General features: G+C 31.3%; 3 protein-coding genes across 3 annotated transcripts; 1 reads left to right on the top strand and 2 right to left on the bottom strand.

Moving 5' to 3' along the window:
• Positions 1-1,526: 1,526 nt before the first annotated feature.
• Positions 1,527-3,330, bottom strand: LOC125876241 (F-box protein SKIP22-like). The gene has a single exon (XM_049557377.1). The coding sequence runs from the start codon at positions 3,290-3,292 to the stop codon at positions 1,784-1,786; it is 1,509 nt and encodes a 502-aa protein (XP_049413334.1). The 5' UTR covers positions 3,293-3,330; the 3' UTR covers positions 1,527-1,783.
• A 1,877-nt stretch (positions 3,331-5,207) lies between these two features.
• LOC125876386 (dof zinc finger protein DOF3.5-like) lies at positions 5,208-6,173 on the bottom strand. The gene has a single exon (XM_049557572.1). It carries the CDS (start codon positions 6,171-6,173, stop codon positions 5,208-5,210), a length of 966 nt encoding a protein of 321 aa, XP_049413529.1.
• Positions 6,174-9,940: 3,767 nt separating this feature from the next.
• On the top strand, positions 9,941-10,960 carry LOC125876396 (dof zinc finger protein DOF3.5-like). Its single transcript, XM_049557583.1, has one exon. It carries the CDS (start codon positions 10,016-10,018, stop codon positions 10,958-10,960), a length of 945 nt encoding a protein of 314 aa, XP_049413540.1. The 5' UTR covers positions 9,941-10,015.
• The last annotated feature ends 1,556 nt before the right edge of the window (positions 10,961-12,516 follow it).

Genomic DNA, 12,516 nt, shown 5'->3' with positions numbered 1-12,516 from the left:
GACTTCCACCATGCTAAGGCTTTGGTCATTTTTGGATGATCTAAAACACATAAAAGTATCATTTTTTGCGAATTTTCTAACTAAATTAGGTGTTTGCATTTTCTACTTGAACTATCACCAATTGTTTTTCAATACGTATTGACTAGTATCTGATGGTGCGTATTTGATAATTATATGAATTCATTGAAAAATTAATTTTAAAAATTAAAAGATAATGGTTAAAATTACACTTTGAAGTATTACTTTGTTGCGACTTTTCTACCTTAACTATTTAGATGTTTGCATTTTTGTCAAAACACACATTGAAGTTAATGAATTAACTGTCATATGAACAAATTTTTATGGGCAAATTTAGTTGTTATGCCTTTTTTTGAATGATGGTATTCAAACACTTTATCTAATCAGTTTCGAGCTGTGTTTTCATAAATAATTGATGATAGATTAGGTTAGAAAAATATACATATGATAATTTAGGTACGAAACTCGCAACAAATTGATACTTCAGGTATTTCTTTACCATTATCTCATTTTCATTTTAAAAAAAAGAAAGTTACGATTGGATGGTCAGATTGTTTGGGCATAGGCATTTTCTTTCTAGCTTTAACTAGAACAACAAACGTAATCCCACAAGTGAGGTCTGAAATGGGTAAGATGTACGCAGATCTTATCTCTACTTTTGTAAGGGTAGAGAGGCTGTTTCCGTTAGACGGCTCAAAAGATTCTTTCTAGCTTTAACTAGATCAGAAATTATGGATGTCAATATCATATGCCACTGCTTTAGGCAGCAAGGACAGCAACATAATCCAACTCACTACACCAGAACTATCATGTCACACATGAGCTAGCAGATTCATCTCAACACTTTCCACACAACAAAATAGATGATATAGAATGAATATACCAGCCAAACAAAGTCGTCCAACCACCAAGAAGAAATGTTGCACAAACTCATCAAAAATGTCGTCAGATGCCCTGTAGTACCGTCAAACCTCCCTATAACAGGAGTCGTTTGTCCAAACATTCTTTGAATGTTATAGAAAAATGCTACTAGATAGAACGTATAGTATAACTTGGCCATTATAGTAAAGTATTGTTACAAAAAGGATTACTATTATAGAGAGGTCTTGTCTAGCTATACCGGCTTTGACGTAACTTGCTACAAGAAACCTTATGGACAACTTGCTACATGCATTAACTGTACAGGTATAGCTTAATTGAGCAAAGCAAACAAAATCGCTTAAATAAAAGACTCCCATGCCAAAATATTCCAGGTTGGAACATGGCTCATGCTCGCAAGCCGCAACCCCACTCTTTCTTAGCTAGAACAACCTAAGCAACTACCATCACAAACATTGTACAGTCAAATATCTCTATATAGAAAACTTGGCCGTGGAAGCGATATGTTGTCATAGAGAATGACTACTATAGAGAGGTCTGACTGAACACAGATTCAAAGGGAAAAACACAAACCAAAAATCAAAGGAAATCATAATTTGCTGGATTCATTTCAACTACATGAGCTAGCCAGCAGATTACATTCACTGTTTTTGCATAAACAGAAAAAGGAAATAGAACAAAAACAACTGCCTAAGAGTTATCCAAACACCAAAACCAGAAATTTCCAAATGGAACGTTTCTTTTTCGATACGATAAAAGTTTTGAAATTTCCAAATGGAACATAAAAAGATCACTTCCAAAAGTACCATATTAACAAAAACTTGCAACTGAAACCTATTGCACTACTTATCATAGACATAAACTACACAGCTTACTGCTAAAGACTTCAAGGGAAGTTGCTCCTATGTCCTCCAAGATGACAACGACGTACATGGTTTGACCACGGATGGAGCAATCGAGAAGGTGGTGCCCGCCCTAACGGATTTCCAGTATTATCAAATTGTGGAGGGAAAAGATCATAATCTCCACCGATTACATGTGGCATCCAAGGTACCGGAAATGGATGACGACCCCCTAAAATTCGCAACCCATCAACCACTCTTCTTCTATTAATCACTTTCCTTCTCTTCCTACTCTCCCAAGACTTAACGAACTTCTCTTTCCAATGTCCTCCTTCTCCCGATATCTCACCATCACCAAACTGCTCCACATATTTCTTCTTCCACAAATCCTCACTCGAACCCAAATATCGCAATTCAGAGCTCAAACAACTCACTTTCGCTATCTCAACACCCGGAAGTGACTCCAAAATCTTCAACTTAAGGTCCGTTGGAAGTCGCGTAAAGCACGGTGGAAGCACCAAACCAGACTTTTCACACAAATCAATCAACAATGGCAATACAAGCCCATCCTTTACATTCCTCCAAAACACAAACACTTCCTTCTCTCCAAAATCCCCATCTACTACCTCATTCAATCCACAATTAGCCCACACAACATTCAAAAACGGAACCAATTGATCTTCGTTTAACGTCACTCTAAACGTGGAAACCAACCCCCCACCGGATAATGACCCATGAGCAATAAAGAACTTCCCTAAAGACTGAAACTTTAACTCAATACAGTGAATCACATTACAATTACCTCCTTTTACATGATCAATAACCTCAGGTATGGTGTAAAACAGTGTCTTTCGAGATCCAGAAGACCAATATTTCAAAAATTGAGATACACTAACTTCAGTAAACGTAATAGGGTCAAGAAGAACAAACCCAGATTCTACAAAAACAGCATGAACAGCAACCACCAACAGCTTATGGTCACGGCTACCATCGTCATCGTTTAGCTCCTCTGTAAACACTTTCCTCAAAAACCCAGGTACAGAAAACGATTTCGTAAAATTCACATCACTGTAATCTCCATTATCATCTACCTCCATAAACTCCTCCATTTCCTCACCCCCAGGTATAGAATTTTGAGTTTTCGTCTCGTGGGGTTCCGATTGGTCGATTTGGGTGTCCATTTCTTTCACTGTTTCAGATTCATGAACAAATTGGGTGTCCAATTTTTTCACTATTTCAGATTCTTGGACGATTTGGGTGTCCGATTTTTTCAATTTGGGGATATGGGTTTCAGTTGAAATTGAAAACCCAATTGGATTTTGAGTGAAGAAGATAAGATCACCTGAGGTAATACCAATCGATTGAAGCGTATCTTCTTCAGAAGATTGAAGTTCGTCCTTTCGATTGAGAGAAAGATGAACGGAATTTGGTGTTGATGATGATGGTAATGCTTGAGTGATTCGATTTTTGAGTTCTTGAAGAGTGCAGGATGAAGATTGTACATCGATTTTTATGGTTTCTTTGGTTTCGAAGCATCTGATTCTGAGTTTCATGGTGACTATGGCTATGGCAATGGCGGTGGATTTTTTCGACCCTTAGATATATACTTTAGGATATATACAAATTTTTGTAGGGAGTAATATTTTTTATTTCCATATTGAACTAAAAAAAAAAAAAAAAATTTCTTAGAAAATGTTTTCTTGTTTTTTGTACTATTTTTGCGGTGAGTGTCTGAAGAGGATAAAATATATGCAAATTTTTATTCCTCTCTTTGTGAAGATAGGGAGGTTGTTTTGAACAGATCTTCACAACCAAATTGTTTCGTCTTCAAAAGAGTTCCCACTTCCCCCCACCCCTCCCGCTATTACTACTACAAAGAGACTAGTCGCGGCAAGAGATGTAAAAGATCGTAGTTGTTTAAGGTGAAAGAAGTTTCGATCACAGATAACGTTGAATTTCATTTTTTATATTGACACAGATGACTTTTCGACATCGATGGATCAACACATTTTTATGTATATCATCTGAATTTTTTGACTCACGATGTTAAGTATTTGCACTTTAGATCTCATGACTCGATCTGTAGATGATGATATCGTCATTCGTCATCTTCAATGACGTGATCCTTTCTTATTCATTTGTACTGATCCATCACTCATAAAAAAGGGGAACGGCCAAAAAGGGACGTATGCTTTGAGAGGCGGGGGGATGGGGGAGAGAAAAAATGCATCCATAGAGAATTGTTGTTATTGTTGATCTTATTATCTCACCTAGTGAGACTACCCCAAACACAAGTGTAGGAGTGTCCGATTATGAGACTACATGTTAAATATAAGAGGGTTTTCTATTAATAATTTTCTAAAAATGTCTTGATTATTGCAATTTAGTGGATTGAGGATTTGGAGGTAGTAAATTTACATCAACTAATAAGAGAAATAATGGTGCCCTTATTCCCAAAAGCTCAAATTCATCATTTGTTTCGTATTCATTCTGATCATTATCCCATGTTGCGGGCTCTACATCCTTTTCATCTAAATCAAAATAAGATTTTTAGATTCGAATTTAATATTTGACTTTTTTTGCATGAATTTAGTAGTTTTTTCGTTTGCAAGAAACATATTCTATTATATTCTAGCAAAGTTGATTGAAATACAAAAATCCCAACATTTCTCTACTAGTAGTACTTTTCTACAAAATCTTGAACAAGAGATAATTTTCGAATTCAATTAATCACATTTTGAAATTAGAAGAGGAATTTTGGAAATTAAAATCGAGAATTTCTTGGGTAGACGATGGAGATGCCAACACTAAGTATTTTTCATTTATCTACCCTTAAACAACGTAGACATAATCGTATTGCAACAATAAATGATTAAAAAAAAAAAAAAGGAACTTGGGTCACTAATCCTTTCACATTAAATTACTAGAAACATAGGCTTTTTCTAATGTGAATCAATGAGAAATTTGTGTGTAAAAACATGATTTTTTTCATTCATTTTCCATCGAACCAACTTACTGGGAAAACACATGATGAAAATAGATTCTCACTAAAATACTGGAAAGTTTCTTAATTTTTTTATGTGAAAATACTATTATTTTTTCTTCACTTATCGATTTAATCAAAATATCAATAAAAGTAATCACTAAATATTTTTCAATGGGAAATTAGTGATTTTTTTAGTAGTGCCACTATTAAAGCTACTGTTGTTAGCTATTGTTCTACTCTAATACACTATACTGAACACATTTCATCCACTAAAAAACACAATAGTACAAATGAAAGTGCTTAATTCAATCTTCACCAATATATATTACAAATTCAGTACGTGTATATATTATATTATTCTTGAGAAAAATGTTTTCACTTTTCCCATACATGCACTAGTATAGTATATACATATATATATTTATCAAATGTAAGACTTGCAACAAAGTTAAGTACAATAAACCTCTTTTTGATCTCACTAATCAAGGCCTCATGAAAATATATCCAAAATTGGACAAGTTGAAAAGGCTCCCATCATTTTCATTATTCGCGCTATGATCATGACATGGATCTTGTACTGCTAATTCTGGCTTTGGCTCTGGTTCTGGTTTTGGCGCTGATTCTAGCTCTAGTCCTCCGGTTGATGAATTATGACTTGTATTTAGAATATCATTAGGAAATACCATATGATCATGATGGTCATGTGAATTAGACCATATCATCTCTTCACTAGGCAATGGATGTAGCTCCATATAAGTGTTGCCTAATTGATCATGGTTGATAATATTCACATTATTCATATTTGTATAATGACCATCATGAATATCACTATGATTCATTATATTTTGCTTCTCATCATGAATCCCACTTAAATAAACACCATCACAATCACCATCGCCAATTAATTGCAATTCTTGGCCTAAATTGCTAGTCATGAACTCCATGTCTATCATGGTTGAAAACTCAAATGATGGAGCGACAAGTACTCCTTCTTGATTAGACAATAATAAATTATCAGACAATTCAAGATTCTGATGGTTCTTCAATTGTGATGGCGTGAAATTATCACTATTCAAGAAATTTGAATAGACTAAAGCAAGATCAATAGTTGGCCCATGATGATCCAATGAATTACTATTGGATTTATTATGATGGTCAATATTAGAATGATTTAAACAAACCCCATGTCCCAAATTTCTTGAAATAAGACCATGTTGCTGAATTGTACTAGAAGAAGACTTACCTCTTCTACTTTTTCTGCATCCACCACCAATTGGAACATTCCTTAAAGAACCACCTTTAGTCCAATACCTTCTACAACCTTTGCAAAAATACCTAGGTTGTGTCAAACTATAGTTGTTGTAGTAACAAAATTTTGTGTTTGTTGAACCACAACGTGGACATGTTGGTACTAACTCAACATTGGATTTCCATATACCTTTTTCCATCTAAAATTAACACAAGATTGTTGTTGTGTTTTTTGATCAAGAATTTGCTCCTTTTGAATAATAGCATACATCTCCCTTGAAGTTAAAAAATCTTGACTATATGAGTTATGACTATATTTTCTTGAAATATATATATATCTACTCTCTCCTTTTCAATTTACATGATATGATTTAATTAGCTCACGCGGCCCAAAAACAATTCAAGAAAACAATGAGAATATTTGAAACTTTTGATCTTAAATGTATCGTAATATATAATTATGTGATTATAAGACTTTTAAAACTTATAGTATCAAACATGTCATAGACATTGAAACAACTATAAAAGCTTGTCATGATTAAGGGTAATATGAGAAGTCTAAACATAGGTAGAGCCATTATTTGAATTTTATTATTCTACTTTCTTGGATAACAATATCATGTGTTAGTTAGTAATTAGATTCTGAATTTCAATTATTATTTTTTACGTATTTGATAAACTTTTTAATACAAATATAGAATTTGAACTAGAGTTATGTACTGAGTTTAGCAGATCTAGTACGTAACCATCTTGTTTTACCCTTGAGAGTCTAAAGCTAATAATTTGCATTTTCAAATATAATGTTTTTTTAGACTGACAAATAAGAAAATAGTGTCACATAAATGAAAACCGAGAGTAATTATTCTTGGTATTTTTTTATTTTTTATTTTTATTTTTATGGAGAATTGTGTCAAAAGAGCACATGGAGAAGGGCTGTTAAGGTTGACGGAATTTACAAGACTTTAACATTCCCGGCGGCGAAGAAGAGGTGTCGGGTGTTTGTGACACGTGGAGAAACATGATTGGTTGAAAAGGGAGCAAAGTCCTCGAAAACTTCAAGTAGCTTTTAGGGACACAAAGCTTGGGTTCTAAAAAAAATAAAATTAAAATAATTTAAGTGTTTATAAATAATAATAACTATCTCACCGTCTTAATTTATGTGAATATGTTTGATTAGAATGAAGTTTTAAAAAAATGAGATTCAAATAACTTTTTATTCATATTTTTTATTGTTCGATTTCTCATCTAAGTCTTTAGCATCTGATTTGAGGTTCTAACTAGTTCAGATGTGTGTTGTATATGACATATTAAAGGGTAAACTTTATACCAGTATATATATGTTTCTTTCATTTTTGAGATCAATCTGAGACTTTTGATTAAGAATATCGGGGTGGTATCTGCAATACCCCTATCATGATTATTAGGCAATAATAATTCAAGCAATTAACACCATCATCTTTATTTTTAATCAGAAATTTTGACTTTGAGTATTGAAAATACAATTATATTTTATAGAGAGCGTTTTATCTCCTAGAATGATACTTTTACGAATAAATCTAAATTAATCAAACTCAAAACAGCTATCGAACACAAATAAAAAAAAAGCTAGAAAAAAGAAGTCTATGGCTAAACTTTAAAATAGTTGGTCCAATATGCAAACCAAACTAAAATTATGTACTCTCTTCATCCACACTTGATTTGACACATTTTTTTTAAAAAAATAAAAAAATTATATTATTCCTAATTATTTTAAGTTATTTAAATGTTGAAAACTAAATTGTAAAATGAGAAATACTTGATAATAAAAATAAAATAAATATCAAATAATAATAATCTTTTAAAATTTTCAAACTGAACAAGTAAAAATGGGCGGGACAGTAATTCCCAAATGTTTAGGCATATCAAGCTTCAAGATAACTAATCTCACAGATCAAATTATTGCAACAAGTTTTGTCTCATAAGTTTGCAGCTGGATTTTTCTTCTCTTTAAGCTCTTGATCAAAGAATTTTGGAGTAAAGATAAAATTATTTCTGTGTATTCTAGATATTATGAGTTTGATCCGTCAAAACAATCACTAATGCTTGTATTAGAACAAGTTGTTTATATCACATGATCTCTTGGAGTGAGGTCTTTTTCTAAATTCTTCTAATACAAAATATTTTATGTACTGAATAATATATATATATATATATTATTTTCAGATATATATCTTGGGAATTTAACTGCTAGCTGCATGTTGATAAAATGTTTCATCAATTTGATATTCTCATGTAATTGTTGCCATCAATGCGCAAGTACATGTTGGATAGTTAGTGAACATCTAATTGTGATTATCCCCCTAACCCAAACTTATCTTCTTCTTTTTTAATGACTTTGGAAATTATATTTATATGGGTGTGTACTGCCGATGAGGAGCTACAATATTAGATACGAGTTCAGACGAATTTAGTATATAGTTTTTGCATACATTTTATATTTGTATAAGTATATGTAATTGTAAATTAATAACTAAATTGAGCTATATGTTTGATGAAAAATTTAAAATCATAAACTTTAAATCTTAATTTCATCTTAGTTAATTTATAAATATTCAGGGTATTAAAAAAGAAATGTGATCTAGTGCACATCTATTAATTAACACTAATTTTGCTTCTTTAGATAATATAATAGAATTTCTAAGTTTAGATTGATTAATGTTCATTTAATTTAATACTTTGGACAAATGATTCTCAAATAAGAAAATTTTGAAATATTAGTATAGAAAATGGAGTTATTTTATTTGAGCCCATTGCCCCTCCCCCCACACACCTACCCTTGCAATATACTCTGACAGTAAAGTGGTAAAAAGGACAGAAAATGAATAATATAGTGTAGTAAACTACAAATAATGATATATCTAATGTAATTTTATAAGTGAAATTTGTGAAGGTTAGAATATACATCGATCTTACCTCTATTTCGTTAAGGTAGATAGACTGTTTTCGAAAGAAAACCTCAACTCAAATAACACATAGGACAATAATAGGAGTTATAAACATAGCAAACAATAGGAAAAACACTACATAACATATTTTGAAACAAGGATTAATATTAACAATAGCCGAATAATGTGATAATCAAAATATAAGAAACAACATATAGTAATCAAAATTGTAGGAGAATAATGTTATATATATTACTACTGATATGAACAGAAAAAAGTGATAAACTATATTGCTCGAATTCTCCAAAATTATTCCTAACCTTAGTTGAATTCTCCAAAATATATTATTTTTTAATACACATCTATTGACATTTTAAAAGAGTACGAGCAACCTAAGGTAATAAACTAATTATAATAGTGAAGATTGAGAAGTAAGTATAGGACTTTTATAAGATAAAGTGTAATTGTACATTTGTGCACTCGTGTGATGAGAAATTAGGAATGTCACTAAACCTAAATAAATTAAAAAATCAGACCTCAAATTGGGTACTTTTGTCTTGGATCATGGGCTTCTTGGATCATGCACAATATCCCTCTCTCCAATGCTTATCAATAATATAATTTATTTAAAATATAATACAATAATTTGTTCAAAACTAGAAGCAAAATCTAAATGATGTAATCTCCAAGCAACTCCCAAGTAATTTTCAAGCACCAAGCATAACTTTAAAAGTTAAATTCTGACTCTGCATGTATTAAGATTTGTTATTTTACCCTTAACGAAAAACTTCTATGATCGATTACGCTAATGTTTTGACATATTTAATACAATAAGTTTTAAAAATCTTATAACCACACAATTTTGAATTATCAAGATATGTTTAAGATCAAAAGTTTCAATAGTTCTCATTTCTTTCTTGAACTTTGAGCTGAGTCGAACTATGTCACGTAAATTGAAAAGGAGAGTGTATATATATATATCAAGAGAATATAGTCATATGGTCAAGATTTTTAACTTCATTTGGTGGTAGCTTCAAAGGGAGATGTATGCTATTATTCAAAAGGAACAAGTTCTTGATCAAGAAGCACAACAACAACAATCTTTGTGTTAATATTAGATGGAAAGAGGGATATGGAAATCAAATGTTGAGTTAGTACCAACATGTCCACGTTGTGGTTCAACAAACACAAAATTTTGTTACTACAACAACTATAGTTTGACACAACCTAGGTATTTTTGCAAAGGTTGTAGAAGGTATTGGACTAAAGGTGGTTCTTTAAGGAATGTTCCAATTGGTGGTGGATGCAGAAAAAGTAGAAGAGGTAAGTCTTCTTCTAGTACAATTCATCAACATGGTCTTATTTCAAGAAATTTGGGACATGGGGTTTGTTTAAATCATACTAATATTGATCATAATCAATCCAATAGTAATTCATTGGATCATCAAGGTCCAACTATTGATCTTGCTTTAGTCTATTCAAATTTCTTGAATAGTGATAATTCCAAACCATCACAATCGGAGAACCATCAAAATCTTGAACTATCTAATGATTTATTATTGCCTAATCAAGAAGAAGTACTTGTTGCTCCATCATTTGAGTTTTCAACCATGATAGATATGGAGTTCATGACTAGCAATTTAGGCCAAGAATCGCGATTAATTGGTGATGGTGTTTATTTTAGTGGGATTCTTGATGAGAAGCAAAATATTATGAATCATAGTGATGTTCATGATGATCACTATACAATTATGAATAATGTGAATGTCAATAATATTATCAACCATGATCAATTAGGTAACAATTATATGGAGCTACCTCCATTGCCTTGTGAACAGATGATGTGGTCTAATAATTCTCATGGTCATCATGATATGGTATTTCCTAATGATATTCTAAGTACAAGTCATAATTTATCAGCCGGAGGACTAGAGTCGGAGCCAGAACCAGAACCAGAACCAAAATTAGCAATAGAAGAATCGAGTCATGATCATAGCGTGAATATTGCAAATGATGGGAGCCTTTTCAACTTGTCCAATTTTGGAAATATTTTCAGGCCTTGAAATAAAAAATCATAACGTTCATATATTACTTTATTTTGATGCAATTTTCACATTGGATGTATAATATAGTGCATGTGTACAGAAAAAGGTGAAAATATTTTTCTGAATAAAATGTATAATACTTACTGAATTTGTAATATATTGGTGAAACAAACACTTCAATATACATAAGAGTTTATAAATGTTGCATTTTTGGTGATTTTCACATTTGGGATGTATTTTTTAAACTCCCTTTCACTTAGTTTTGTTTTGCATGCTTGTTTTTTTTTTTTAATGTCTGATTTAATTTATTAATCCGTCATAGTTATTTTATATAATGGTGATTGATTGAAGATAGAGTTAAAATAAAAAAGAAAAAAAAAACATATACAAAAAGTATACTTTCCACTTTCACTAAGACTTTATTTTTATAACATATTTATGCATTGAATTAGCTATCGATTTCTCTTCATATATATTATGATGTGTTTGGACATATTTTTTTAAAATCGATGTAGTATCGTCCCAACCCTATATATCGATGATCTGATTAAGTCCAATAAATCTCAAACTCAACTTATCTTTCTTTTTGTTCCTCTTAAATTGGTGATATACTTCCATGTTTCAAGAATATCTTTAATCATGACGATTTTTTAATATTTCATATGACTTATGTGTGTGCTTGCTTTGAGACATTTTATATCTCTCTCATACTAATCTTAGCCTTTTTCGAGGAATCTCATACTGAATTCAAACCTAAAATTTTTCTCTCCCCTAGATTAAGGCAACTATAGGGTAATGTCTGAATATTAGACTGATAATTGTTATTTTAGGCAAATAATTGAAAAAAGATTAAAGTTAAATTATTTTTACTTGATTTATATTCATTTCATAGTAATTAATGCAGATATATTTAAAATGTTATGATTTGAAAGGCAACACATGATCCAAGAAAGACTTCATGGTCCAAGAAAACTCTCCTAGACAACAATCATATTCTTGACAAATCTCTAGGACAATGGATTTTTTATTTTTTTTTTGCAAGTACAATTTCATAAAAATTAATCACTTCACAAATGGTAATAACCATAAGGCAAATAATACTTAAGTTACTTGAAAGGAAAATTCAAAAAATTCCAAAAAAGAGAATTAAATAGAATAGCCAACTAAATGATGCCAACAATTACAGTCAAAGATTGTGATAGAATGTATAGAATTATTTCTCTCTTAATCAAATATTTCATATTCTAGCCCTTAATATAAAGAAAATGTCTAATACACGAGTATTTTTCCTTTAATGGATCTTATGTTGTGCAAAACAAAATTATTTGGAGTTTCATATTTCAGGGATGCTCCAATAGTATATATGATTCCCAGTTCATTAATCAATAGAAGACGCGTGAATAAACCAGTTGACTAAACCATTCAATAATATTCAAATGACTCTTATTACTAGAATGATCAGATTCATTTCTCGCTCACCAATCACGATCCTACCAAAATTAAGTATAAAGAACCAATTAGATTGACCTAGTAGGTAAATCAAGATTACAGAAAAAGAATTAAACAGAAAAATG

The sequence above is a fragment of the Solanum stenotomum genome, chromosome 1 (genome assembly GCF_019186545.1).
Source record: "Solanum stenotomum isolate F172 chromosome 1, ASM1918654v1, whole genome shotgun sequence".
Lineage (NCBI taxonomy): Eukaryota > Viridiplantae > Streptophyta > Magnoliopsida > Solanales > Solanaceae > Solanum > Solanum stenotomum.
The sequence above is the reverse complement of the archived record's forward strand: the minus strand, read 5'-3'. Positions and strand labels throughout refer to the sequence as shown.

What these genes read in the sequence shown, in the direction of transcription:
- LOC125876241 (XM_049557377.1), bottom strand. Translation starts at nt 3,292, where the DNA reads ATGAAACTCAGAATCAGATGCTTCGAAACCAAAGAAACCATAAAAATC.
- LOC125876386 (XM_049557572.1), bottom strand. Translation starts at nt 6,173, where the DNA reads ATGGAAAAAGGTATATGGAAATCCAATGTTGAGTTAGTACCAACATGT.
- LOC125876396 (XM_049557583.1), top strand. Translation starts at nt 10,016, where the DNA reads ATGGAAAGAGGGATATGGAAATCAAATGTTGAGTTAGTACCAACATGT.